General features: G+C 47.0%; 8 protein-coding genes across 8 annotated transcripts; 3 read left to right on the top strand and 5 right to left on the bottom strand.

Moving 5' to 3' along the window:
- Positions 1 to 194: 194 nt before the first annotated feature.
- On the bottom strand, positions 195 to 2,909 carry CTRU02_201102 (uncharacterized protein; the record flags this gene model as incomplete). Its single annotated transcript, XM_070203798.1, has 1 exon — positions 195 to 2,909. The coding sequence occupies one exon, from the start codon at positions 2,907 to 2,909 to the stop codon at positions 195 to 197; it is 2,715 nt and encodes a 904-aa protein (XP_070062380.1).
- A 2,998-nt stretch (positions 2,910 to 5,907) lies between these two features.
- CTRU02_201101 (alpha-galactosidase 2) lies at positions 5,908 to 8,262 on the top strand (the record flags this gene model as incomplete). Its single annotated transcript, XM_036730652.1, has 3 exons — positions 5,908 to 6,004; positions 6,055 to 6,658; positions 6,723 to 8,262. 3 exons carry the CDS (start codon positions 5,908 to 5,910, stop codon positions 8,260 to 8,262), a joined length of 2,241 nt encoding a protein of 746 aa, XP_036577676.1.
- Positions 8,263 to 9,257: 995 nt separating this feature from the next.
- CTRU02_201100 (uncharacterized protein) lies at positions 9,258 to 11,190 on the top strand (the record flags this gene model as incomplete). Its single annotated transcript, XM_036730651.1, has 6 exons — positions 9,258 to 9,571; positions 9,629 to 9,670; positions 9,757 to 10,025; positions 10,083 to 10,194; positions 10,259 to 10,928; positions 11,005 to 11,190. The coding sequence occupies 6 exons, from the start codon at positions 9,258 to 9,260 to the stop codon at positions 11,188 to 11,190; spliced, it is 1,593 nt and encodes a 530-aa protein (XP_036577675.1).
- A 578-nt stretch (positions 11,191 to 11,768) lies between these two features.
- Positions 11,769 to 13,564, bottom strand: CTRU02_201099 (uncharacterized protein; the record flags this gene model as incomplete). Its single annotated transcript, XM_070203797.1, has 4 exons — positions 11,769 to 12,444; positions 12,525 to 12,658; positions 12,717 to 13,043; positions 13,136 to 13,564. The coding sequence occupies 4 exons, from the start codon at positions 13,562 to 13,564 to the stop codon at positions 11,769 to 11,771; spliced, it is 1,566 nt and encodes a 521-aa protein (XP_070062379.1).
- Positions 13,565 to 18,284: 4,720 nt separating this feature from the next.
- Positions 18,285 to 20,009, top strand: CTRU02_201098 (uncharacterized protein; the record flags this gene model as incomplete). Its single annotated transcript, XM_036730649.1, has 2 exons — positions 18,285 to 18,654; positions 18,718 to 20,009. The coding sequence occupies 2 exons, from the start codon at positions 18,285 to 18,287 to the stop codon at positions 20,007 to 20,009; spliced, it is 1,662 nt and encodes a 553-aa protein (XP_036577673.1).
- Positions 20,010 to 21,170: 1,161 nt separating this feature from the next.
- CTRU02_201097 (C6 zinc finger protein) lies at positions 21,171 to 22,663 on the bottom strand (the record flags this gene model as incomplete). The annotated part of the gene is made up of 2 exons (XM_036730648.1): positions 21,171 to 22,524; positions 22,614 to 22,663. 2 exons carry the CDS (start codon positions 22,661 to 22,663, stop codon positions 21,171 to 21,173), a joined length of 1,404 nt encoding a protein of 467 aa, XP_036577672.1.
- A 1,569-nt stretch (positions 22,664 to 24,232) lies between these two features.
- On the bottom strand, positions 24,233 to 25,866 carry CTRU02_201096 (uncharacterized protein; the record flags this gene model as incomplete). Its single annotated transcript, XM_036730647.2, has 2 exons — positions 24,233 to 24,835; positions 24,883 to 25,866. 2 exons carry the CDS (start codon positions 25,864 to 25,866, stop codon positions 24,233 to 24,235), a joined length of 1,587 nt encoding a protein of 528 aa, XP_036577671.2.
- A 359-nt stretch (positions 25,867 to 26,225) lies between these two features.
- Positions 26,226 to 27,122, bottom strand: CTRU02_201095 (uncharacterized protein; the record flags this gene model as incomplete). Its single annotated transcript, XM_036730646.1, has 5 exons — positions 26,226 to 26,266; positions 26,328 to 26,513; positions 26,571 to 26,820; positions 26,878 to 26,939; positions 26,990 to 27,122. 5 exons carry the CDS (start codon positions 27,120 to 27,122, stop codon positions 26,226 to 26,228), a joined length of 672 nt encoding a protein of 223 aa, XP_036577670.1.
- Between the last annotated feature and the right edge of the window lie 830 nt (positions 27,123 to 27,952).

Below are 27,952 nucleotides of genomic sequence, written 5' to 3'. Positions count from 1 at the left end.
GTCACGTGGGTCTGGGAGGCTTGGGCCTCTCAGCCTGGCGGGCGTGTGGCTGGAAGTGCCACACGACTCCGTATTCCAACTATCGCAACACTGGAAACTCTCTTTTTATGGTGTTGAAGCGGTTGGAATACGTTGTCCCTATACAGTTCCGTCTCCTCGTCAATTCGGCCTCCTATCCCTACTTTCTCCCGTAGTTACGGTCTTGTTACCCATCCCTCCATACGTATCGTTATCGTGTTGCTATCAACGAATCTCTCGAGGGCTCGATTTGGTTTGCTCTTCGTGAGGGCATCAGCAGGGTTGTCTTCGCCGTTAATCCAACGAATTTCTTGTAGTTCTCGTCTTTCGTACGATTGTCTCAACGCCATGATATCGATCATGAGTCGCTTTTCTTTGGTAGTGCCCAGCTTCACGAGACACTCGTACAGCGAATAGGAATCGGTACAGACAACTGTCTGAATCGTTGGTAGGTTGAGGTGGTCAGTGATTGTCGCCAGGGTTGTGGCGAGGGCGTAGGCCATATCGACGCCAGCGACCATCCCGTAGATCTCTGACGCTAATACGCTGCGGGTGACTCGTTTACTCTTCGTAGAGCTGTAATGAACGAGGTTACCGTGAATCGTGAATTCTCCGTTGTTGCTGTCAGAGGAAGTGTCGTTGGCTAGGATGATCAGAAACCCTAATTGGGAGGAGAGGTCGTGGTTATTAGCGAACGACCCGTCAACGAAAACGAATAGCTTGGCTGTTGTAAGGTCGAGTGGGATAAACGTTATTCCTCGGTTAGGCGATTCCATTTGCCATCGAATCCGTTGATTCAGTGCTTTTATCGCTTCTGGCGAGGGGTCTTGGTGTTGGGCAGCAGTAGATAAATCGAAACAGGCCTCGGGTTGGCAAATTGACGCGATGTACGCCCCTCTGGCGCGTTGTTCGACATATTGCTGTTTTGGGTTGGGTTCAGTAGTCTCAATACATCGTAACTTCTTGGCTTGTCCCTTTTGCCTCAAATTGATCGAATTGTCGGTTGACAGCGCGACTATCCCTCCGTTGAATTGGAGGGGTTCGTCAATTGTGAGGATATTCTTCGCTTTTGCCGTAAAAGCCGCTTTTTCTAACTGTTCGTCTTCTAATTGTGAGAACGCCTTGTCTGACAAACCGAGGGTATCGTCGGTTTGCATGCCGATACAGCCAAAGTGTGGATTTTCGGTAGATGAGATCAATAGGCATGGATCGTACGAAGAAGTAACCATCTGGAGATTCTCTCTGTGATGCTTGTGATACGTTGCCCACCAGTGGGTTCCAGCTTCTGCGATTCCGTACAGAGGCTTCACAACCTCCATAATGGTCCCTTTTGGGTACTGGTCTTGAATTTGCTTCGGTGGGTAGGCGAGAATAGTGCGATTGAGCCTTGTGGAGGATTGAACGTAGGCTTGTGTGATATCTCGAAGCCATAGTTGTTTCCCTTCTCGTAGGAGTGACGGGGTAATTGACAGAATTAGCCGTTGACTCGCCCGCTGAATCGTTGGCGATTGGGTCAATATAGCCTTCTTGCCATCGTCGGCGGAACCCTGTATTACAAGTCTCGATTTCTCGTAGGGTTCGGTTGTTTTACCCTTGACTTCGTTGACGATACGAGATCGGAAGATTCGTACGTTCTGGTGCCTTCTCTTATTGAACTGGGTGAATTTGAACACTCCTCTAGCGATGAGGCTGTTGATCTCTTGTTTAGTTGACTGTTCGAACGGTTCGCCTGGTGTAGTAATAACACCTTCTCGTCGTAGTTTGATTGCCAATTCTTCGTCTGCTTGCTCCTTAATCGATAGGAATATTTGTTGATAATCCGGGTCATCGTTGAATTCCTCTGTGAAGTGGGCGATTGGCAGTGGTCTCTTCCGGGGTCTGCCCGGGCGTCTTCTCGGTGGCTCCGGTGCCTCTTGCGGTTCGTCCGGTTCACTGCCTCCGCCGGCGACGATAATTTCGTCGCGTACTACTTCCTGCTGCGGTATCTCAGCTTCGGGTTCTTCTTCTTCTGGCGCGGCGATGGAATTAGGTGGTTGATCGGGATCTTCGTAGTATGGTTTGACTACGGTAGACCGGAAGGTCTTCGGACCACGTGGCGTATCGACAGTACAGGTTTCGCCGTTTATGGCTGCTAAAGTAAACGGTCCGGTCCAGCCCTTCTTTTCGCGTACATCGTACATATCGCCGCTGTATTTCATATCGTCGGGGTATAGTTTCGCGAATTCTGTTAATTGCTTTCCGATACGGTCTGTTGACTCGTATGGTTGGAAGTCTGTTAACGGAGAGACCGTGGGATGTGGCGGTCGGTACGGTAGTTGCCACTGTTGTTGTTCTTGTGGAGGAGGTGGCTGTAGGGTTGGTTCGACTCTTCCTCCTGTGCTGTTGGCTACTGTTGCCGGTCTCGTGATCTCTTCGTGGAATTCGGGGTCTTTTATCAGAGCCTTCAGGTTGCGATATCTCTTGACGCCTTGTTCGAGTTCTTGGGGTGACCAGTAGTGGAATTCTTCCTTTTTGAGGGCTAATGCCACGTTTTTCGAGATTTTCTTGCCATCCATTTCGACGTAGACGCCGTTACCGATTAAATGGTCTCTGAAGAATCGTAGGATTGGGGGAGGTACGTTCTGGAAGTCTTCTTCTGACCAGTCGGCGAAATCGGGAGAAACTTCGTTCCATAGCTCGAGGCCCGTGAGATTCCTCTTCTCATAGGTCTCAAGTAGGAAACCCATATAGGAACCCAGTTGCTGTGGGCTAGCGTTTGTAAGGTCGATTGCCCAGTTGCCCCATACTGCTGGATCGATCATACTTTCGATTCTCTGTGGGATGGGGACTGTTGATTGGCTTTTGGCAGTGACGCCGCTCGCGGGCGATCCTTCTCGTGAATTTCGCTCCATTCTGACAGTATAAAAGGATTACTTCTGTTTAGAATCTTGAATTCTAATCCTCAACAGCGTCAGCTGCGATTGGTGCAAGATGCAGGCCTGGAAGTGGGAGTCAAAAGACGATTCGGGATATTACGATTCTAAGGGGAAAGAATCGTGAAATCGGGGATTTTCGTCGGTTCGTCGTTTGTTTCCGTCGGCGCCGTTCTCGCTGATGTTCTCGAGGGGTGTGAGGGTATACACAGGTCTCGAATTGGTAGGGAGAGAGTTCTACCGTAGATTCTCTCGTGAATCTCTCTTTCTCGCTTCGGGCTTCGCTCCTCACTGTTGGGAAGTTTAGAATCTAGCGGACAGTTGGCCTTATGACGCCCACAACCACGTGCGTTTCTCCTAAGCCGCAGCCTCGGAGGCGTATACGTATAGCTGTATAGGCGGATTACCGCCGGTAGTCTCCGCTCGCCTTTCGGCGTGTTCTTCTTCTGGTAGGGAGGTCTCTTGTGGCAGGCGCCTCGCGGTTGGCACCTCGTCTGGGGATTTATTGAGAAACTAGCGGGCGCCTCGTGATTGGCACCGCGCGTGGGGGATAGTTGTAGTTGGGGAAGTTGTTGTCCCTTGTGGGATTCGTGAATCTTCGCCCTTGTGGCGTGAAGAGGTTGGAAGACCGTCGATTCGGTAGGTCTCTTCTTCTGGTGATTGAAAACGCGTGATGGAACGCTCTTGCCAGCGATAATTGGCTGCGATTAACCTTATCCCGCCCAGGGTGAGCGTAGCAGTCCCTAGGTTACTCGAATAATCGGATTGCTGGTAGATTCGAGGAAAAGAAGCTTTCTTCTGCTGGTTTCCGTAGATCCCAGTTACTCTCGCTTCTTCTCTCGTTAGCACGAAATCCCTACTTTTACCTGGGCTTGGGTATCCAGTTCAAGAAGTCGTCTCTTCTGGTGTTGACCTTGCTGATCTGCGGTTTGTCCGTAGCAGAGTGGTAATTGTGAAGTTAACCAAATTAATGGCAACTGTGAGGTTTACCACTGATCAGTGTAGGTTTCACAGGGGGTGAAACAGGGGGTGAAACGGAATTCCGTTCGTCAATAACAAATAACAGTAAATTGGTTCTAATCGATGGTTCATGATGATTGAAAGTGGTGTTGTTGACTAGAAGGTGGGGATATTCCCCCTTGGCCTGTCACGTGGGTCTGGGAGGCTTGGGCCTCTCAGCCTGGCGGGCGTGTGGCTGGAAGTGCCACACGACTCCGTATTCCAACTATCGCAACACTTACTAGTATTCCTTAACATTAGAAAAATATATTTTCGCTTATATATACTTATTTAAAAAATCTAGGAAATTAATATTTATACTTATTAAAAGTATATAATTATATCTAAAAGAGATTTAAAAGTATTACTTTAGTAAATATAGTATAATTAAGGGTTAAAATTCTATAATAGAAACTTTTCTTAAGGGAAATTTTAAAATATTATTCTAAGCTTAAAGAATTTTTTACTAAGTATAAGAATATATAAATCTACTATATCTTACTTAAAAATTCTAATCATATTAGTTAAATATCTCTACCTATTTTATATATTAAGATATAGGCTAGGTAAATTAGTATTATAAATGTTAAACCTTGAATTTATAATACTTATTATCAATAATACTAGTATATAGCTACTTAAGTATTATAATTAAGTCTTAATCTATTTAACATATATTTATTCTCTTTAATAAGTAAAGTATTTAGTTTAATATAGAATTTCGAAAAACGGCGTTTTTGGTGTAAATGGGGTGCCCAAATGTGGGGGGTGCCCAGAAGTGGGTGTGGGACGTTATTTACTTCGTTTGCACTTGCTTCATGATTCTTGAAACTAGATGGTGGCATGGGTTTTGTTATTATATGCAAAGATGATAAGTGGTGCCCTCTAGATGAGTTTCGGTTATTATAACAACTGTGGCATGAGGTAATGGGTGTAAGGCATCTATTATACGTGTAAAATTCCCACTGTTGTGAATAAAAACCTCCGTTGTAAATTGAAGCCATCGTGACCCATAAAATAAATAACTCTTTGTAGCCCCACTGTACCCCAGTGCCCCTCACATGGGCAACCGAAAATGACGTCTGTATATTGGGATCAGAGCAGTAGGTGCCTTGGCGATGTCGGTACTGTGCAGAGGCAGAAGAACCAACCGCATGTCTACGTGAAAATAGGCCCATTGCATTGTGCAAATTGACAACAGGTAACCCGTCGTGTGTATTTTGACTCGGTATCGGGATGCCAGCCGTTGTGCCCCTCTGAGATATTCCATGACTCTAACCATACTATGTATATCAAAAGCCTCAAAAACTAAAACGAAATGAAAAACAGCAAAACTTCGAGTCAAGTGTACTATACAGCGTCAGCATGGTGCTTCCAGGTTGGGGGCTTAACCAGTATTCCCCGATCCCCAGAGAATGCTCCACTTCGTTACTACCTAAAGTCAGCCTATTACCCCTCATCTACAACATTCTATGGGGTTGGCCGGATGAACAGGATCATGTCCGTTAGCTAAATCATATTGCTATTCGACCCAACGTTGCATCCGGTGTGTTTACGCAGCAGTTAAGCGGCGGAAAACTTGCGGAGAATTCGTCGGGTGGACGATCGTTGCTCTTTTAGCTTCCGGGTAGCCAACTGAAAGTGGATCTCTCGGCCTGATGATCTATGGGGGAACCGCCGATAATTTTGACGAACCTGTACTTTGTGGCCTGTTAGCTAAACGGCCGCATCATGAAATCGGGGTGAAATCTAAAGAAACTGCACTCAAAAGTTGGAGTTGGTGGTGTAAAAGTGGCTCCGTCATTGCATGCTAGCAAACACCGCCGATGACCCCTCACGACGAGGTGATATAAAAGGGCAGCCAGGTTCCCAGACTGTGATAAGCTTGATGGCTTGCCAGGACATCTGAAAGCATCTGGGCTCAAGCAGCCAATTTCAATTCGTCCCTAATTGCGAGCGGGAGTCAATCCTCTTGAAAATGCTTTCAAGCTCCAGGTTAAGGCACATTGCCTTAGCGACCACTGCATCGGTCCTTACCGGCAGTGTGCTGGCTCAGAATGATTCTTCCGTGAACGGTAAGCAACTCCATACAAATTGAAGAAACTGTAAAACTAACATCTTGTAGGCATCGTCGTAGATGGCACTTCATTTGCCCTTAACGGAGATCATTCTTCCTATCGCTTCCATGTGGATGAATTGACTGGTGAACTCTATTCTGACCACTTTGGTGGCTCAGCAACGGAGAGCATAGAAATGCTCTCTCCAGAGATCAACGGCTGGGTAGATATGCTTGGTAGGGTCAGGCGAGAGTATCCCGACCTAGGCCGCGGTGACTTTAGAGTTCCTGCGATTCAAATCCGCCAGTCTGAGGGATACACTGTCAGCGATCTCCAATATCGATCCCACAGAGTTACCGCAGGAAAGCCTGGCTTACCGGGTCTCCCATCAACCTTCGGGGCCGACAACGACGTATCGACTCTGATCGTTTCGCTGTACGACAACTATAGCTCTATTGCTGTTGATCTGTCATACTCCATCTTTCCTCGATATGACGCCATTGTCAGGAGCGTCAATATCACCAACGAGGGCCAGGGCAACATCACGGTTGAGAAAGCTGCCAGTCTCAGTGTCGACTTACCGTTTGTAGATCTGGAGTTGATAGAGCTGAGGGGAGATTGGGCTCGCGAAGCCATGAGAGAGCGACGAAAGGTCGGCTATGGCACGCAGGGGTGAGTGCTAAACGAATGCCCAAGAATGTCTGAAAAGCCCTCAACTTATTCTAACTATCTTTAGATTTGGAAGCACAACTGGGTATTCGTCTCATCTGCACAACCCATTCCTGGCTCTTGTGTCTCCGGATACGACCGAATCGCAGGGTGAGGCCTGGGGATTCTCCCTAGTCTACACCGGTTCCTTTTCTGTCGACGTCGAGAAAGGATCCCAGGGCTTCACTCGTGCCATGCTCGGTTTCAACCCATACCAGCTTTCTTGGCCGCTTGGTCCGGGTGAAACTCTCACAACTCCAGAGGTTGTTGCTGTGTACTCGGATTCCGGAATTGGCGGCTTGTCACGGAAATTTCACCGTCTGTATCGCAACCACCTCATGAGAGGTCAATTCGTCAACCAGACTCGCCCCGCATTGCTTAACAGCTGGGAGGGTCTCTATTTCGATTACAACGAGAGTACGGTCTTTGATCTAGCTCAGGAAGCTGCGCAGCTCGGAATCAAGCTCTTCGTGCTAGACGATGGCTGGTTCGGCGAAGAATATCCTCGTCTGAATGACACTGCAGGTCTTGGCGACTGGAAGGTCAACCCAGACCGCTTTCCCGATGGCCTACCCGCTGTGGTCGATAGAATCACTAACCTTCAGCCCGCAAATTCTTCAGAAAAATTGCTTTTCGGGCTCTGGTTTGAACCGGAAATGGTCAATCCCAACTCGACTCTCTATCATGAGCACCCTGACTGGGTTCTCCACGCAGGCAACTATCCACGAACGATTAGGAGGAACCAGCTCGTGCTCAACGTGGCGCTTCCAGAAGTCCAGGAGTTCATCATAGAATCAGTCTCGCAGATTCTCTCGAGCGCTTCAATTTCTTACGTTAAATGGGATAACAACAGAGGGTTTCACGAAACTCCTGTTCCTGGTATCAGCCACGCTTATATGCTGGGCATGTACCACGTCTTCGAGGTCCTCACATCCCGATTTCCGGACGTCCTCTGGGAGGGTTGCGCATCTGGTGGAGGCCGTTTTGATCCCGGCGTTCTCCACTACTTTCCTCAAATTTGGACATCAGACAACACGGACGCTCTGGACCGTCTTTTCATCCAGTTCGGGACGTCGTTGGCTTATCCGCCATCAGCCATGGGGGCTCACGTCTCGACTGTGCCTAATCATATCACGGGCCGTACAATCCCTATGAAGTTCCGCGCACATGTTGCCATGATGGGTGGATCTTTTGGTCTCGAGCTGAACCCCGCTGAGATCACCGAGGAGGACAAGGTGCAGATTCCGGAGCTGCTGGCTCTCGGCGAGTTGGTCAACCCTATTGTCATCCAAGGTGACCTCTGGCGCTTGAATCTGCCGGGCGAGTCGAACTGGCCGGCAGCCATGATCATTTCCGAGGACGGATCGCAGGCCGTTCTCTTCTACTTCCAGGTTCGCGCCCTGTACAACCATGCCTTGCCGCGACTCCGCCTACAAGGTTTGGATCCAACAGCAACCTACAAATTGGATAATGGAACCTACTCTGGCGCGACCTTGATGAATACTGGTGTGCAGTACGCATTTGAAGGGGATTACGACAGTCGTGTAGTGCTAATCGAGAGAATTTGAGCGCCCTAGGCACCAGTTCTCACCACACCAGATTGTTGAGTAGAATAATACAAATAATATCTATTCAGGGAAACATTGTTTCTAGGACTTGCAACGATGAAACACACAATATTTGCCTACTGGTTTTCTTCTGCCGAGTGATTTCTATTATTCATTTAACAACCCTTTGAGGTGCTATTAAAGTCCTTGCAATTAGCTTGCGCTGATAAACTTCATGAACCCTGGGTAAACATCTTGCTCAGCTAAACATTGGCAACATGTCTTAACAGCTAATAGTGAGATTTGGCTTTGGCAAAAACAAAGGTGTGGTACTATCACATTCCACACAGAAATTGCTCTTCGCTATGAAGTCAACGCCCGAATACGAAATGAAATCTGCATCAATACCTTTCATCGTAGACAATGATTGCAAATGCACGGTAGCATCACTTCCAGAGTTCACATTGGTCGAAATCCGAGGTTAAAGGGCTGTTTGAAGGATGAATGCAAACAACTAGTTGAAATCCCTAGATACGTAAGCTTACTTTCCATAGTGCTTGTTTATGCCTTGCAAGCAGGCTTTTCTTACTCAGTGACGATGAAATGAACAGTTAGGAGCTTGGCGTTAACCACCTCAACGAATTAGAGGGCTAATTTTCCAGTCTTTCCCAAAATGGCAATTGGGAGTATCGACGCGTGGCAATGAGCATCTAAGACATTGGCCGTCGTAGCTGAGCATCCAACTGCTGCCTTGTCTTTACACAGCCATGATCAACAATAACTTTTGTATGATCTTCCTATGCAATAGAAACAAACTAAATTATTATTAGGCATATCTGAGCACCAGTGACCGCATACTGGCATTCTCTGGCTGTCTGTCCGGGCCTAGTAACAAGGTGCTAGAATTCTCCATAAATCGGCTGCACGCCCACGAGTATCCCTTTAGTTATTGTTGTTGTTGTCTGTATCAAAAAAATCATTTTCTATTCCTCTTCTCAAGTTTAGAAGATTGCAACATGACTTCGGTCTATACAATTCTTGGAGTTTTCGCGGCTGCTGCCGTAGCTGTCAACGTGAAGCACGCTCGCACGGAAAGTATCGAATGGGGGCCGTGTGCAGATTGGTTCACTGGTCCAGTTCCTATCCAGTGCGGTAATATAACGGTACCACTGGACTACGCCGATCCCGATTCAACAGAAACTCTTGAAATCGAGCTTCTTAAAGTTCCTGCACTCAAAGGACCCTCTAAGGGAAGCATTCTTTTCAACTTCGGCGGACCTGGGGGCCCGGCCCGGGGTTCGTTGGCCACGCGAGGCTATCTGCTTCAAGCGTACGTGCAGCTTGAAAATCTCGGCCCCATGGAAAACACAAGTTAACTAGTATCTAGAGCGACGGGCGGAAATCATGATCTTATCGGCTGGGATCCAAGGTAAGAAGTTTTCCCTCCCATGACCCTTGATCTCGGTCAAAATACCCTAAGTGTTGCGCAGCACCTAACAACATTCAATCTTGTAGAGGCACAGGCAACACCACCACATTCACTTGCTTCTCTACCGAAGAGGAACAGGCCATCTATTCGGCAGCTCTGCCCAAGACTCTTGGCAACAATTCAAACCCAGCATCAGTTGCAAGGGCCTGGGCCGGCATGGGAGTTATCGCAGATTATTGCTACGAAAAGCCCGAATCCAATAAGACGGGGAGTCTGATCAGTACGGCATATACAGCAAGAGACATGATGAAGATTGTGGACGCCGTCGAGGAAGACGGGCTGCTAAGATACTGGGGTAAGCTCCTTGTAAGGGATGCGACACTCAGGACAGGGCTAATGCAATCAATCTTAGGTACTTCGTACGGAACTGTGCTAGGCGCCACAGTGGCCGCTATGTTCCCTGACCGAGTTGGCAGGGTTCTGCTTGATTCAGCAGCAAACCCGCATGAGTGGTACTCTGGATTGTATGTGCAACATGGTCAAATCCGTATAGTCCGCTTAAGTACTAATGTTTTTTTTCATCTCTAGTAACATAGAATGGCTGTTGAGCGCAGATGAGACTCTCACTGCATTCTTTCAGACATGTCTTGATGCACCCAACTGTGTCCTTGCCAAGGGGAATGAGACGGCCCAGTCCTTGAGCGAGCAGTTTTGGTCCTACTTGGGGCAAAGGCAGCTACGTCCAATTGCCGTAGGACCCAGTGTGATTGATCAGTCAACCATAGCTTCAACTGTTAGACCTGCTCTATACGACCCGACACGTTGGCCGTTACTTTCCGTCTGGCTGCATGGACTGTATACAGGCAATGCTACGTTGTTTGGCGAAGCGGCTCTGGCACTCCTCGAACGCACACCCAGTTTGCATACTGAAGGTAATGGGGATCAATCACCATGGGGAATTCAATGTGCCGACAAGGGCCCACGAATCAATGATTTGGACGACTTCTTACCCATTGTCGACGAAATAGATGAAGCCAGTCGGACGGTCGGCAACATCATGTGGAACATTGAGGCAGCATGCTCACAGTGGAAAATCAAGCCCAGGGAACGTTACGAGGGCGGTTTTAACAACATCAAGACCAAGAACCCGCTTCTAGTTTTCAGTCACAGTTTAGACCCAGCGACTTCAATCGTGGGGGCCAAGAACGCTACCGCTGGGTTCGAAGGCAGCGTGCTGCTACAAACCGACGGTTATGGGGTAAGTTTTGAGACTTTCTTGCTTCTCGATGGCCGCCCTTGGTTACTATGCACATTTGACTAACCGATATGGTCAGCATGGATGGAGAGCCCATCCTTCGGTCTGTGCGACGAAGGCGATCCAGAAGTACTTTGATGAAGGGGTACTCCCGGAGCCAGGTACAGTTTGCAAGACAGACGTCGTTCCTTTCCAGAACTTTACCGATACAGATGAGGCGTGGAAGGCATTGTTGCCACAGATCGGTTTCGACTCCAATCCCTGAATACGCGTCTGATATTGAGACCAGAGCCACCGTGGCTTAGATTGTAACAAGTTCTTCATGTTAATAGAATCAGCTTGTCTCCCTTAATAACATAAATACGTATATCGCAACTCTCACATCAAATAAATATTACATGAAATTGCCCGAGGTCACAGAAGGACGAGAGCTTGTTGCACTTGTGCTACTCAGAAGTGCCTTGGCATTCTCAAGGGAGATTACTGGACAGTTATTTGCGTCGCCTCTTAGTTCTGGCACTGCCCTCACCTTCTTACTGAAAACGATGAGCTGCATGTGAGACCAATAAAGAAACGAAAGAGGGCCGCAACGAATGACATCATGTTGACGCAAAAGCCAAGATTTGACGAGTATGCTATCCCCTCAATTCAATTTCTTGTGTCATATGATTTGAAATACGACGAGAAGGATCCCAAATCGAGGAGGTTGATGGGAAAAAGAGAACGCAAAAAAGGGTGCGGGTGGGGTGGTGAGCATGGAACCGCGAATAATCTTGCGAAAGTTCCGATAAAGAATTGAGATGTAGTCTAAAATTTGGCAGTGTTTCCTCTTTGAATGAGAATCTATGATATAAAAGCATATGGCTGATCAAAACAAGCATCCCATTCCGTCTTGTCGCCGTCCCAAAATGCCCGCAAAACGCCTTTAGCATACATCGGCAGCGGTGTGCCGACGTCTTTGCTCTGGTACAAGAACAACTCCCCCACCAGCTGTCGTTTATCCACCCTAGCTCCAGCCTCTACTCCAGCGACGATAAGCGGCCATTGCGTTGATTTTTGGAGGATTGTGGATTTATTCGTCTCCTCCAAGAGAAGGTAAAGTCGATCGCTGTGTATCAAACGGCGCACTGCGAATTGTTTCGAAGAGGGCAGTATGAACAGGCTCTGGAGGGAAGAAATGCAGAACACGGCCACTGCGGACTGAAACAGGAGGCCTATCAGCTCATTGTAGTTCTGATCCTCGTAGAACCCGTCGCAACCGTTGACGTCAAAGGCTTCGATTCGGTCCAAGATCTCCTCGGCCATGATTCTTGCCGTCTCGTGGTCCATAAATCCGTTGGAAACCTCGTCTCGAATGTGATTGATTCGTATGATTTCCATGAAAAGTGGCATCGGACACGGGATATTAGGATGTAGACCGAGTGGATACAAATCCATTGTCAAATTTAACAGGTCTTCGTGGGACGCTATTCTCACATGGTCGTGGGGGGGACTGGTCGTGTTGGCGAAGACCGCACATCTGGACGGGGTTAGTGCTTAATGTCCAAGAAATCAAAGCGACTTTTTGATGATGCAGTTGCAGCATCCCTTAAAACATACATTAAAAATGATAGGAGGATCCCCTTTAGCGGGGGAACCTCTCTTGCCCATCCCACAGCACCTCCACGACATGAAAGCATAGCCAAAAGGCCGTTAACGTGGTGTCTCCAGTTGGGCGAGATGCATGATTGAATCTGTATATGCAAATGTCAGCGTGGGTAATTTCTATTCGGAATAAAACTTTAGATTTACCTCCGAGTGAAGAAGTAGGATGACGCCTGTGAGGACAATGTCATTGCTCTGTGTTCTTTCATTGGCAATGTCGTCGTTCAAAGCTCGAATAGCGATTCCGCGATGATGATGCAAACGCGCTTGCGCGTGTTTAGCCGAAGGACAGTCGATTTTCCATTGCGTCTGGACGCACATTCGGTGTTGGAAAACGATCGACACCAGGTTGTGAGCAATTGCTGTTGGTAGGAACCGAACGATTTTTAGAGGAATTTGGTCCACAAAGACGTTGGATGCATCTGGCTTGTGGCCGGAGCTGGTGTGTGGGTAGAAGACAGCGTTATCTGGCCAGTGTCAGTTGCGACTCTTCTCGCGATTCAATATATATTTACTTTGATCGCTTGCAAGAGATCATCATGTCTACGGAACAGGGGCATTTTTCACTCACAGTACTGGACGGCGTCGTACACATCACAGACGTCAGTTCGGAGAGGTGTGTGAAACAGGCATTCTACACCGTTATGAATGTCTTTCCCCTTCTCAATCACCACCACCCGCCTCTCCCTTTTCTTTTCCTTTACTGGCTTCTTAACATTATCGTCGTTAGTGCCCTCGGTCTCCAGAGCACGATTCTTGCGCCTTGTGCGACAAGTTACCTTGCCAGGGGCGAGCCAAGTGAGTGGTTTTTTGTCGTCATACCCCGGACATACAATACCGGAAGCCCGGCATTTGTTGCACACGGGCTTGGTCGCATCGCAGACTAAACGGCGTCGGAGACACTCCCAACAACGGCGTCTTTCGGGGACCTCTGGAGACTCGGAGGAGGTAGTAGACGAGGACGTTGACGACGGTCCTAACGCTTGGGCAGACATGGAGTCGATGCGAGTTTGGTCTTCGAATACGTCTTCGAATACGTCCAGAGCAACACGCAGAAAACCTCCACTTTGGTAACAGGTGGCGCACTGTTGTTTCCTTATCAAGCAATTCAAAGTCACAATCCAAGACAGGTTAAGACTGAATGTGGAGGGTTCTGTTCTTGGTCCGCTTCGGCTTGGGCATACTTATAACGGCTGCTCTCTGGCGCCTGAGGAACGCCTGGTTGCTTGCCACATTGCACAACCCCGGAAGGGGTGCCTTTCTTAGCGTTCCGCTTGGCCAGATTGTTACCCTAAACGGGTTAGCAATTTCGGGTGTCCTGAGATACCTACTTCTCAAGGGCGATTCCGCCGTCTTGAGTGCATGATGTGCAACCGCCGATCCATCTCCCATCAGCCCTAACAGATATGCAGTCACGCTAGAGACACTACGATACTCGGGGGCCGTCGTCTTGACAGCCGACAAATCACCTAGCATAACAGGGGACTCTTTTGTAGCTCCAGTACCCTAACTGCACGCAGTCCAGTATTACTTGGCATCAGGACACCCTGTAGAAAAGGCGGCTGATTGGCTCAAAGTCATCGGAGCACTCAGAAACTCCGAAGGATTTTATCCTTGTATCTCCGCTTCCAAGCCAATTTTGCCCACGTATACATACAAGATGAGCCACCATTCATCAAGAGGGCCAATGGCTGTAATTGGGTATAAGCTCGGTTAGGGACAAATCAACACCGCCCTTCACCCTACCATTCATCACGGCACGGAGCGTCAATATGCACAAGCCTGCCTCTATTGTTTCTTCCTGTTATTGACATATCGCATTCAATGGTGTCTGTTCCGGGTATCCTTATCCAAACTCTTTGTTGCGTGGGATGATAGTACCTACGCACCGGTGCCTCCCTATGTCGACTGCTACACTTGCTGTTCCCGTCATGGTGTCTCTGATCGAGCACAAAAACCAGTTTCATTCTCCGCCTATTAACTGTTACTTTGCGTTAGCGGTCTTAAGAAACCGAGTATATCGGATTGTTCTAACGTCAATTGGTGACAGATACCGAGGAGATATGCACGCAAGGGGAGGTGTGGGAACCGCCCGCACGAAACCCATACCCCTTCCGTTCTGCTAGTTGAAAGATCCCTGAACCGCTGAAAAGCCTAGGGCGCAGCAACTGTTTAAGTCCAGGACAAGCGAGACAGCATTCAATCCAGCGGGGCGTGGGCGTTTTTCCCCTGGGGCTATGTGAGAAGAAGCTAAGGTACACTAAAACCTCGGTAGAAGGGCTAAACGGGCCTATCCGCGAAGTCATCCGACTTACCCCCTCCTCGCTGCGCTGCCTATTCCGCCCCATGCTCGCTTATGTCTGTTTGATGAGTCGACAACGCATTACTTCGCTTCTTTTAACCGTTGGAAAGCGGCATTCAGCCCTATGGCCATTTTGAAGACCATCTGATTGGTCAAGGAAACGAATCACCTCATCAAGTATACGGATCCCCTTCCACACTAAATAAACCCAACGACTCAACCTCGGGCCGTGCCCACTTAAACAAGGAGCAATTCAACACTCCGGGCGAGAGCTGCCAAGGCAAAAACCAGATACAACGTTCCATTCACGCTACGTCCAATGACCAAGCCGGATTTCCTCGAAAGGATTCTTATCTATCCCACAGAGTGTAAATAACACAGGAAAAGACACTCTTTATAAATTCCATGATCTGCTTTAGGAATACCTGCTTCAGAAACACTGGTTATATCAGCTATGACGCGTCTAATACCACTGGGCCTAGTCTGAATCGTGAATCCTCGGGCAAAGACAGATCGTGTTCAAGAATTGGGGCCTATACAGCGTGACAGCCCACCTAGCAATCCAGAAACTTTCAATGAAAGCCTGAGGTTCTTCGTTGCTGTGATTCCTTGTCCTGCGGTTTTACATCCTCAATCATGGGCTGAAAAGTCTAGTCTTCAGCTCGTGAATCCAGCATTTGAAGACCCCAAAAAATCCATGTTACAAGGAGGGGTTTAAACCATACGTATTTCGCGGCTATAGCCTCGCAGATGAGTGCTAGTCGGTATGCTTCTAGAGCATTTTACAGTGACATGCCTACTCTGGTGGTGCTGCACACGTAACTTTGTAGTGCATTTGATGCTTCATATCTGATCGCGTATTAGTTTATTGGCTTACAGGTCAACGGAAATAACTGGCTTCAGGGAGGCCATCTTCATCCTTCATTTAAGAAACTGGAAAAGGGTCTTTCTAACCTATTCAAGTTAGTCCGAGACAGATTGCTTCTGCGGTGAGCATACTACAGATCTTACGTGGGTTCCTAATGCGTTTGTGTGCAAACCCCCCTGACAAGTATCAGCAGGTCATCACCCTAATGCAAAGGCTTTGTGCCAAACTAGAGTGGTTTGGTTTATCCGAAGTATGGATTTAATAGATATACTTAAAAGCCAGGTGTACGCATCGTCGCTTGCCATCCTAACCTGATCTTTGCCCACGTATTCCCAATTCATTCGATGCAGTTCTTCCTAACGTCAGCTGTCATCTCCTTCCATTTGCGACCATTCAGAAACTCAAATTTTGAGGATCCAGCTTTTTTAAACTGTGATATTCATGCAACGTCAACTTTCGGGATGTCATCAGGTTGCAGAAGAGATTAGACCCCATGGATAGAGGGATCTTACCATGTGCTTAACCATGTGGTACAGGCCCCATTTTTTCTTGCCAGAAGGATGAAGTTGCGCCGCTCAAAGACACAGCCTTCACATTTGGGTGTACACAACCTAAGGCCACCTCACGATTCCTCATCATGCATAACGCCTCTTACGCTTAAATTTTAGCTCCAGTAATTGCCTGCATCTTTTCTGTTCCTTGAGAAACTCTCAGGATTTGCTGACCAGGCCTTCCCCGGAATGGTGGCTGAATTGATTGGTGTGGGCACTGATTACAAATGCCGGACATTTAAATAGATCCTGTGCGTAAAAGTTGCCATTTTAAATATATTTGTCAGTAAATTTGATCTGTGTGCTCATATTTTTTTTAAGCAACTGGTGTGATTCTCAAGCTAGCATCGTTTTGGATTGTATCGGAAATACTGTACTTGATGCAACACTCGTTGGTTCAAGCATCAGCCACACCAAAGAGGCTAAGCTTTTTGACTTCCGCGAGAGTATCAAATGGGCTTAGTGGGCTAATTATAATTCACGTCACGTTGTGAACTTTTGAATCAGGAATATTTCTTAAATGAACTTACCAAGCCACTGCCAGGTGTTGTCAATGGAACAACAGTCAAGAATAGTGTTACTGCTTCGCCGGATGGTTCAGATCGAGAGCTCGCTAAACAGGGACTAGTTCTCTCACGGAAGTGATTCATTATGAATCATACTTTGCTGGCCAAGGACACTTTAAACTAGACTTCGTGATAGATGTCTCCTTCAAGTACAGAACATCTAATGCGGCCAGAACTTGTGATCACGATGCCATCAGTGAGAATGTCAAGAGATGATGCTTGAGTCTCGAGTTACTAGTCGGGCAATTCATGGCCAAGGAACCAGATACATACTTGTAACAGGGGAGGAGATGTGTTGCAATTGTAGAAAGCTCTTCCATGGTTTAGAATTCTGATCAAGTCTCTATCCATGTGGAGCCTTGCGACACAGCACCTAAGCTCTGATCTACTTACATACAGGTAGGCATATAACATAACCTACCGCCATTTCCCTTGCCATATATAATTTACTTCCTAGCTTTCATGTATCGCAGATCATTTAGCGCTCATAGGATTTCGATCCCAAATGGGGGCAAATTACTTACCACGTGAAATGATGGTGGGAATCTCGTGGAATTCGGCGCCGTCGCCACTCTCTGCATGAAAAAAAAAAAAAAAAAAAGGCTTGCTAGACAAATGACACATAAATCCTTTGCATTTATCCTACTCTGAGCCTGCATGTGCATTTTAAAGATCGTACTACTAAAACAGTTCAAGTGCCCCAGATGTTTGTTTCAGTTTCGCGGTTGCAAGGATTACATCACCCACCCAGCCAGGGTTATGAAGCTTATCAGGATAAGGTTACCCATCGTAGCCAGAGCTTTTATTGTCCGGGTCTAGGGTATGAACTCATGGTGTTTGCATCGCCGTCTTTCCTGGTGCATCCATGAGAAGCATTGACTGTAGCTAATTAAAGCAGGAAATCTCATGATCTTGATAGCGTAGTTCTGCCACACTTGATTTGTAGAGTTTGACTGTCAAGAGTTGAGCAAGGTACGACATCTGCCAATCTTAGCTTGTTTAGTACTAGAGGGGCGGCATATCCACTGTGCTGATTCCGAACCGATCAATTGCCTCTCACCAGCCGAGCCGAAGCTGTTTGGTGCTGAGCCTGGGTAGATCTACTACTCAACCCCACGTCGGGGAACGGAAGCCATCAGTATACTCCATTTCCCGACAGGAACCCGGTGAAAGGAGGGAAACCTCTTTTTTCAGTCCCCTGAAGTTACGAGACATATATCTATCATGGATTTCCAACTTTTCTTCTTTCTTCTCTGCGTCTCACACAAGAATTAGTGACGCCCAACGCTTCTGCAGTTGCGACGGTTAATCGCAGTCGTGACTTGCTTCAATCTATATTTTCGCTGCCTTTGTAATTTCCAATCGATTTGTCTCCCTCAAGTTGCTTCAATTTTTTTGATTGACTGTGGCTTAATATCAGAGACCACGATGTCTACGCCTACCTCGACAACCGAAAATGCCAAGATAGGCGGTTACGTGGAGCACCTTGAAGATTTGAAGCTGGATCCAAAAGAAAAACATGGCCATGTCGAAGGCAATGCGCTTCTGGTCAATAGGGGCGGAGAAATTCGAAGAATCCCAGTTCCTTCCTCAGATCCGAATGATCCTCTGAACTTCAGAAGATGGGAAAAATACTGCCTTGTCTTTTGCTGTTGCTGGTTTTCAAGCATGGGCTTGTCAATTGCTAGCGGTCTGGGCGCTATACTGAACGTATTCTTCGAGATGTATACCCCTCAAGGTTATTCATCGGAGGAAATAGTTCTCCTAATCACTGTGCCAACTTTATGTATTGGTCTCGGTAAGGCTTTCAAGCTTATCAGCTAAATTGTTTGTTCCGAAGCTCTCTAACCTAAGCAACCAGGCAATTATATCATTCTTCCACTGTCGCTAGCCTACGGCCGCCGTCCCGTTTTCCTGGGATTCATGGTTATTCTCCTGGTAGCAACCATTTCAGCGGCTCTTCAGAACAGCTATAATGGACATCTTGCATCGCGTATTGTTCAGGGCCTGGCGACAGGTGCATCGGAGTCGCTACTCCCCCTCATGCTTACCGAAGTCACCTTCCTACACGAGAGATCTAGAATTTTTGGTTTGTACTGGATGACTCAGAATGCGATATCCTCCACGATCAACCTCGCATCATCCTACATCAATCATGACTTGGGCTGGCGATGGTACTATTGGGTCTTCGTCATTACGGTTGCAACTGGTCTGGTCATTGCTTTCTTCTTCGCCTTCGAGACGCAGTTCACTCGGTCTCCCGAATCTTTGGACGGCCAGCTTGTCATAACTGATGAGTTCGGTGTCACACGAATCATACCAGACTCAGAGGCTCAAACTTATCTTGATGCAATGAATGGTTCTGGATTAACAGCTCCCAACGCTGGCCACACCCCTAGTCTCGTCCAGCGTAAGACTTACTTCCAACGCATCCGGCCCTGGTCTACACCCCATCCGCAACCCTTTCGAGTCATGTGGATGAGCTGGAAGCACATGGTCGAGTCTTTCTCCTCTCCGGGCATCATTTATGCCGTACTCACCTCTTCAATAGCCCTCGGCTGCGGTGTTGGCATGTCACTTACATATAATACCGTACTGATGGAGAATTATGACTGGCAAGCAGCTGACATAGGCCTCATCAATGTTGGCGGTGTCATCGGCGCTATTTTGGGCATGCTGTTCTGCACATTCGTTGGCAACCCCTTCGTTATGTGGTTAGCCCGCCGCAACCGAGGCGTTCATCTTCCGGAACATCATCTGCTTACAATGGCTCCCCCGGCCGTGGTTGGCGTTGCAATGCTGATACTGTACGGCTATACTGCATCAGGAAGCACGACTTGGTGGGGTCCGTATATGGGCTGGACAATATTTCAATACTCTTTCACGGCTATCCTTATCATCTCAACGACATTCGCTTCTGAAGCGGCGCCTAAGCATCCTGGGCCTGCCTTGGTTGTGGTTGTCGGAACTAAGAATGTTGTCTCATTTGGTGTTACTTACGGTCTTACGCCTATGGTTTCAAGATTTGGATATCAAACGGCTTTTGGAATTCTGGCAGGTATCTTTGGCGCTATCTTCCTGTTGGGCATCCCTGTGTATTTCATTAACCCCAAATGGAGAGCATACATGTCTGAGAGAGAAGACAGGAAGTAGGGCATCAAAGCTGCAAATGAAAATTGTCTTTCACAGAAAGCATCTTAGTCTGCGCTATTCTCTCCTGCCGCTGAATGTGTCACGAGAACAATCCTCAAAGCGATTCATTTGGTCCCAATCTTGACAACGAGGTTATAAATGTGTGCATGTGGCTATTGAAGTGAAAGTCACAACCGTCGACTCTACTAGTCTTTGATATATGGGCTTCTAAAACTCATAGAAATAATTCTATGATACTTTGCGACGGAAGCATTTGCTTGAGTCAGAGGGCTGGTTGGGACTAAATGCTGTGCGCCTTGACATTACATTCAGCTTCGAAGACTAGACCCTCTGGGTTGATTTCTAATTGGCCTGACCTGCCAAATTTCAAAGCGGATGGTCTTCCTCGGGTCGGAAGGCAATTATGTATATCATTATATCATTGGTGAGAAGCTGTGCCGAACCGAAAATAGGTTCGGGTAAGTAACCGGAGGTCAACAACCAACCCTCGGCCCCACCTCGGCTCGTAGGGGCCAGGATGAACGGGGCACAACCGGACCGCATCCGGTTAGCTGGAGGTAGACTGCGCAGACCCACCGTGGCTAACCATTATCCATGCCAAAATGTGTTCCTACAAGCTCCCTGAATCATCCCAACAGGCATGGCATCCCAGTGATAGTGGAAGTGACTAGGGGGAGGTTCCGTTGTGACAGATATTCCTACTGTTGTGGGTGTCTAATACATTGGCGTTTGTTGATACACATTTGTAAACATATGCTTGCATCTCTGACCCGCCATATAATCCATTCGAGATGTCGTATGCGATCCGGGTTATAGCTTAGCGCTCGCCAACCAATATCGCTTTAGGCAATGTGCATAGATATATTGTACTGAGATCAAGACAATCCCGTAGTGCAATCACTCGGTTTTTCGACATCCATGACGAGTTGGCCTCTGTGAAAATACCTGAAACGTCACGGCTAACCTATCACATCGCTGAATCACAGCGATGAGCCGCGGTACGTGGAATGCTTCTGTTTATTCCTTCTTTTCAGTTGCCACTAGTGAACAACCAATACCGTTGAGGACTAATGCATGACCTGGTAGGCGAAGAGTCGTCCATATTCTCGCTAGTGTCCGCTCCAGTTCTCCATGATTCAGATTATCCACTATAGTTTGAGATCACGGTATCATTATTCTTTTAGCTGCTCCCTTACGATATTCTGATGATGAGTGACTGATATCTTTTGAGTCTTCTGAGACGCTTTCAAGTCCAGGGCAGCCCGTGTCATGCGCTTGAAGGCAAAGGGTTTCCCGTGGAAGGCCTGGGACAGGTTTTAGGTTTAAGGCGGCCAGACGAGATTCTAAGTGAAAACAGCTGGCCGAGGTCAAAGTAATGGTCGGCAGATACCCAGCATCGCACATGAAGCTGGGCGATTGCCTAAAAGAAGCTCGAAACTCGGGGTCGGTGATGCCTATGTCGTCAAATATGGAATCAAAGGCGTCTAAATCCCTTTCATAGTCATAAAGCTCGGTTCCTAAAGCCGTGTTGAGCCATGCTTTGCAAGATGCAAAGCGGGTCAGGAGGAGATATCGCAACGTCTTCGTTAAGTTCTCTATCCCAGTCGAATGTCCCTCTAGTGGCGAGAGTGGCCGTGCTTCGAAGTCTTCAAGTAAGTTTTGCCATTGGTCCAAGGAAATTCTGATATTCTCTTGTTCAAGAACCAGTTCGCGTGACGCTAAACCTCTATTTTGTGGGTTGATACGATACGGATCGCCCCGCCGCACAAGCCGGAGTGTGCGACTGAACAGATCGTCGAGCATCAGTTGTGCGTCGACAAAGTCTGAGAATCTGCTTGGTACGGGATGTTCGAGTCCATACAAGTCGGGGAAATCCGCTCGATTATCGCTGTAAAGAAAAGCCATTATGGACAGTCGCCGAAAGAGAGGCAGGAGATGCTGTCGTGCCCATGCGTACTCGGATGTGGTGTACTTGAGAAGACTGAAACCATGCTTGCAATGATTGATTACTGCAGCTCGATTTGAGTTCAGTGTTTCAATACATATAAACAGGATGCAGACAAGCAGCACCACAGGTTGATTGTCAGAGGAGGTCAACTGCCTCACATCATGAATTGCAGCATTATAGTGGCGCAAGGCAAAAGTTTCGTACTGCAATCGGGAATATTGATCTGAACTGCGGCTGTTGAGGCGCTCGCAGAGAGTACTGATGGCAATGACAGAATGCCGAGCAGCTGGCTCATAGCCAGTAAATTGCATAACTAGCTTTGACATGAAATAGGGGTCTATGGCACCAGACAGATACGGACCCGCTATCTCACAGAAATACTGCAGGGCTCGAATTTCGCTGGGACTACGAACCCCTGGAATTGCTTCAGGCTTGTGTAGGCAAAGAACTGTGCTTGAAGGTTTGACTGGCTTGGCTTTGACAGGTATGTAGCCTTGACAAGTCCGGCCAGTTCTGTTGCAGCGGTCACATGCTGGCTTTGTTTCGTCGCACTTGACCTTGCGAGATCTAATAATGTTAGACGCGATCATCAATTCAAGCGCAGACCGATGGGAGGACATCAGAACATGAGACGGGGGCGGCTGGGGTGCACCTACTTGCAAGTAATACATCCTGTTCTAGCTTTCTTGCTTCCCTTCCGAGTCATTGCGAAAATGCTAAAGACTAGCCTTCAAAATTGCCACGAGTTGAATCGCAGGTCTTAAGCCACCTGCGCTCTTGATGCTTCCTGAGCGGGGGAAGATAGAATCCGGCTAAAAAAAGGTCGAAGAGACATTCGGAGCCTGTCAATTGAGGCGGAGAAGAAGAAAGCCAGTGCGTGCAGGGGCATCTACTTCTATCCCAGTCAGGGTTCTAGGCAGGACAACCAGGGTCTGATCCGAACAGGCCAATGTGAGATTGTACGGCAGTCCGCAGGGCGCACTGGGTCAAAATTCAAACATTGCCTAATTAGGATGCATAAACGAGATAAGCATACACCACCCGTATAGATAGTTAAGCTTCTTATCTTTACTATGTAATTATCACAAATTTAAGCGAATTCTATGTTTCGTATACGTGCATGTACAGAGTTTTACGGGGCCGCACAGGAGTGTATTCTCAATTCTCAACAATAATATTTACCATATTTTGTACGAATATGTCTTTAAGGTGCCCCAAGCGGGCTAACCTGGACCACTTCTCAGCAAAACTGCTATGGAAGTGGAAGACGTGTGCATTTTGTTCAATCGATTTATCCCAAGTACAAGAACCGGACGAAATCGACCTTACCAATACTGACGACTTCGAAACTCCAACGGCTACGATTTCATCACGTACACGACTTTCCAATACTACAACCAACCCGATCGAACAAGCACTTTATATACCAGATACACAGCCAGACAATAGTCTCCTTACTGCTCTTATTAAGGGCTCAGAGGAGCGTACAGCTAGTATCCAGCAAACCCAGAAGAAACCAGTTCCGAACCCAACTGTGGATATTATTATTCACCTATGGCTTGCATCTTTCTATGTTACGGATATAGATGGAATCTCTATTCGAACATACACTCGGGTTCAGTCTGTTAAAAAGTTTATTGGGAAGTCACAGTTCTTGTTAACTTCTAAGTTTACTTCACATACAGATATGATAAGTAAGGTCTTAGTAAAGTTTACGTCTGAGAAGCAATTCCTTGACCGAAACTGGAAGGCAATGCCCGTTACTCCAAAGAATCCTACGGATATGCATGAGTTTCGTGGGGTAGCGTACGAGGCTGAAGACCTTTTTACCTTTCTTCGCGAAGCCTCAATTACCCCTGACAAAGACGTTTACACTATCGCACTTGTTTCCGAAAGTCAAGTAGATCCGCTTGTTACTGAACCACAAGTATCAAAGAAGTTACGACTGAAACAACATACGCTTGACATGGTAACAACTAGTACAACACCTTTACCTACTGTCAATATGTTTACGAAAGCGCCTACGCCTAAACCTCCAACTCGAATTCAAACTCGAACCGAACGAAAGCCTTCTCTTAAGGCATAAGAAGTAATAAAGCAGGAGAGAGAAGGAATAAAGTTACGCAAGCGTACGCACTCGCAAGTTGAGCAGCAGGGCTATACAGACGTTATTTAGGAGGATATAACTCTTAAGGGGGGTAGCCAGGAAGATAAGGAAGAGGACGAAATAGTAGTACGACAAGAGGAAACAATCGTTTAGGTATACTCTATATACTCAAGTTTCATCTATTTCTGAACTACTATCACTTCCTGACAGTGATGTATAAAGTTCATCTATACTAATCCCGCGGCTACGGAACTGTTCTTTTACCCATTCAATACCTCCATTTTGTTTTGGTAGTAAGTGAAGTTCTGGTTGAATCCTAGCCTCAATATATTCTTCAAGACGTTGCCGTAGGAAGTTATATGCTTCAATACGTGGATATTGTGTACCGCAGAAGTTTGTAACTAGTGGAAAGGTTTGTATAGGCTCCATAATACCTTTACAAACTTGAAAGACTTCGTGCGGAAGGAATTGATCCAAATTAAGTTCTTTACTTCCAAGTAAGTTTTGAAGTTTTTGAATCTTTACGTGATCGATTGGCTGAGCAAAGTCTTGTGCGGTTTGATGATCTGGATGATGATAAAGTTTCCATGGTTGACTAGAAACAACATGTGGGCGACTTTTTTGTGAGCGAATGCGATGGTTATTCCAGAGTTGAACAAAAGAGGTAAAGTCTTTACGGATAAGTGGCATAAAGATAAATAATAAGGCAACACGGTCAGAAAGCGATTGGTTATAAAATAAACCTAACGCTTGTAATCGATAGAAATATGCCTAATACTATTAGTAAATAAATAGATATAAAGGTAAATAATACGTACTCTCCAAGTTGCAGACTGTGCTTGACAAAGTTGGTTCCACCAGCTTTCAATCTTAACATTATGGATACTTTTACTAAAGATCCAACAGTTACGGAACTGAATAGGAACGTCTTGGCCTGGCTGTAAAGGGGCCTTCTTTGTACGGTCCTGTGATAGATACCAATGACTACCAGCAGTTAAGATAGTTTCTGTACCACGGTCTGAACGAATAGTTTGTGGCATAATACCCCGTGATAGAAGTGTAGATAGATATTGGGCTAATACAGAACGGGCCGTATGTGCAGAAAACCCAACGTAAAACCACACAATATAACGGGAGTATGCATCGATGCTAGCATATATCTCAAACCCAAACGGAAGTAGTTTATCATATGCATCGAGTGACCATATAAAGTTTGGACCTGGCGTAGTCCAACCTTTCCGCCGGTATCGGATCTCTTTCAGTCGGTTTGCAACTTCCTCGGGAAAAACTGTACGATATGCTTCATATAAGACCGAGCGGCTAATAATATGGCCACGTTGGCGCATATATGTAAAGAGGAATTCTCGGCCAAAGTCTCGTGTAACGCGTGCTTCATCACTTGTTGTAGAGGCAAGGAAGTTTACAGCTTGGTGAAATGCTGCTTGAAGCTGCTCGGGGGTTTGACGGCGCCATAGTTTGTGGCATTTTCGAATATCTTCTAAGCCACGTTGTGAGACTGTGAAGCCTTCCGTCCGTAAGTATAAAAGAATATCTAAATCGGATAGCCTATGATCAAAGAAGAGCTGGAAGATACGTTGTAGTAAGGCGCTGGAAAATTCTGTACGGACTTCGCGGCGGAGGTTTAAGCTTTGTAGGAAACGTTTAAATGTTGACGGAGAGACCTGAATTTGGAATGATTCGGAAAGATATGTAATTATATTAGAATAAGTCCAGCTATTCTGGAACTTTTCAGTAATAATAGATTGAAAAGGGGTAAGGTCGATACGTGGCCGGCCAGCCATGGTGAGGTGCTGCAATAGTCCATACGGAGATTCACGAGGGAGAACGGGAAAATACAGATGTTGGCAAAGAAATACGAATTGGGTATCTTAAAAAAAACCTAAAAACGCAAGGGTACGGACAGTCCCACGCTTCTGTACAGGGGTGCCAAACCCTGTACAGAAGTGCCCGACCCGCAAACCAAAGTTACCAACCGTAAACGCCTGTATCCATCCCCCCATTCCTGTAAGTATACCTATCGTTTCTGTACGCCGGATTCCCGATTCCATACGCCTTGGTAGGCATCTGTGGCATTGTGTAAATGCATGTTCACGTCATCTCCAGTTGTTGTACGGTCGTGTAGGATTTTGTAAGGTCCTGCTTAGTCGTGACAAAGCTCGATCTCGATGTTTTCGTTCTCATCTGTACATAACTGTAGTTAGCAAAGATGTACAGACGGCACCAGACATGTACGATAACGTACCGTACTTAACATCAGCGAGCTTGTCTGCGACAGAAACTAACGTATTTCTAATGAGTCGTATGTGCTTGGGCTTAACGCCACGGACCGCGTTGAGAAAGTCATACTCCGCACGGGAGACGCACAACTTCTTACTGCTCGGGGCGGAAGTGTAAATCTCTGCGGCAGGTCGCTTCGAGGGGGACGGGGCTGTATAGAATAGATCAGATTCATGTTTAGTTGTGTACAGGTTGGGACGAAACTTACCGAAGCTGCAGTTGGAGGCGCCGGAATTGTATGTACAGTTGGCGCAGCTAGCATAGCCGTCCAGAACAACACAGGTGTTGTACGGACCATTGCCCTTGATGCAGTTCTTGCACTGGTCCTTACCCTCGCGCGCATTTCCGTACACGTGCATAAGGAAAGAGTTGGCATTCTGCGCACGCTTGTACTTAAGCGCTTTTTTCTGACGTCTTCCGTTCTTGACCGCAGAGCGAACATCGATCAAGTTACGGGCCTATACAATATGTAAGCAAAAGAGTAAGGTACGTACGGGGGTGTAAGGAGACTATACCTCCGCTTCCTCATTGTCCAGAATGTTATTAATGAGAGTGTTGCTGGCATGAGGAATACCATCTGTAACAAGTTAGTACAATATTGTAGGGGAATTACAGAAGTGTACATACGGGTGAGGTAGTAGCCGGTTCCGAGAGCATGAGTGTACATAGAGGGTAGCTCGGCGGGCAACTCCGTAGGAATCTTTATGTCTCCGATCTTATCCGGCACGAGCTCGGCAGCCAGCTCCATGTCCTGAGCCATGATGTACGGTAGTGTAAAGTGATGTCGAGTGTCGTTCGGGATTGTAAGGATGTTGTAGGATGTTGTAGGATGTTGTAGGATGTTGTAGGATGTTGTAGGATGTTGTAGGATGTTGTAGGATGTTGTAGGATGTTGTGAAGCTTTGCTGGGAAACTGTACGTAATGTGACGGGGGCGACGCCTGGCGCCCGGGGATGTGCGAATCTGTACAAAAGCTAACAGTTAGCAAATGATTGTACAGAAATGTACAAAAGCTCAAAAAATCGGAAAAAAAAATCAAAAATAGAGAAGATAAAAGAAAACGGAAGTGTAACAAAGGATAAAAACTGAATCTCTGTAAAACAGTGTAGAGAGCGCTGTAAATTTCTGTACAGTAGGGGTCACATACCTAAACTCTGCTTGGCGTGGGGAAAAGGAAGAAGTTCTGGGCCCCACTGAATTCCTATTTATTTGTCGATTTGGGCGCACAGACCATGCACCTAATCAATCGGAACCGGAAGATCTAACCTCCGACGGATTATTGTAGAGCCTCGTAGGGGGCTGTGGTTCTATGTAGTAAACCCTTATTTCCTAAAAGGGCAAATACCCACCTAGAAATGTACAAAAACAAAAATCGTTTTACGCGAGATTACATATGTTTACGCTTATGGGGTGTTCCTATCACTACCTTGAATTTTGACCCAGTGCGCCCTGCGGACTGCCGTAAGATTGGTTCCAAATCTGACGAGGTTGAGGAACCCAATCCAAATTCCACTGTGGGGCCGCAATTTGCTACATTGAATGTGCATCGGCTTTCCTTATTCGTTGTTGCGTTTCGGTACAGCCTACTGG

Source organism: Colletotrichum truncatum (genome assembly GCF_014235925.2).
Source record: "Colletotrichum truncatum strain CMES1059 chromosome Unknown Contig_0001, whole genome shotgun sequence".
Classification (NCBI taxonomy): Eukaryota; Fungi; Ascomycota; class Sordariomycetes; order Glomerellales; family Glomerellaceae; genus Colletotrichum; species Colletotrichum truncatum.
Note: the sequence above shows the minus strand (reverse complement) of the source record. Positions and strands in the feature narration are given on the sequence as shown.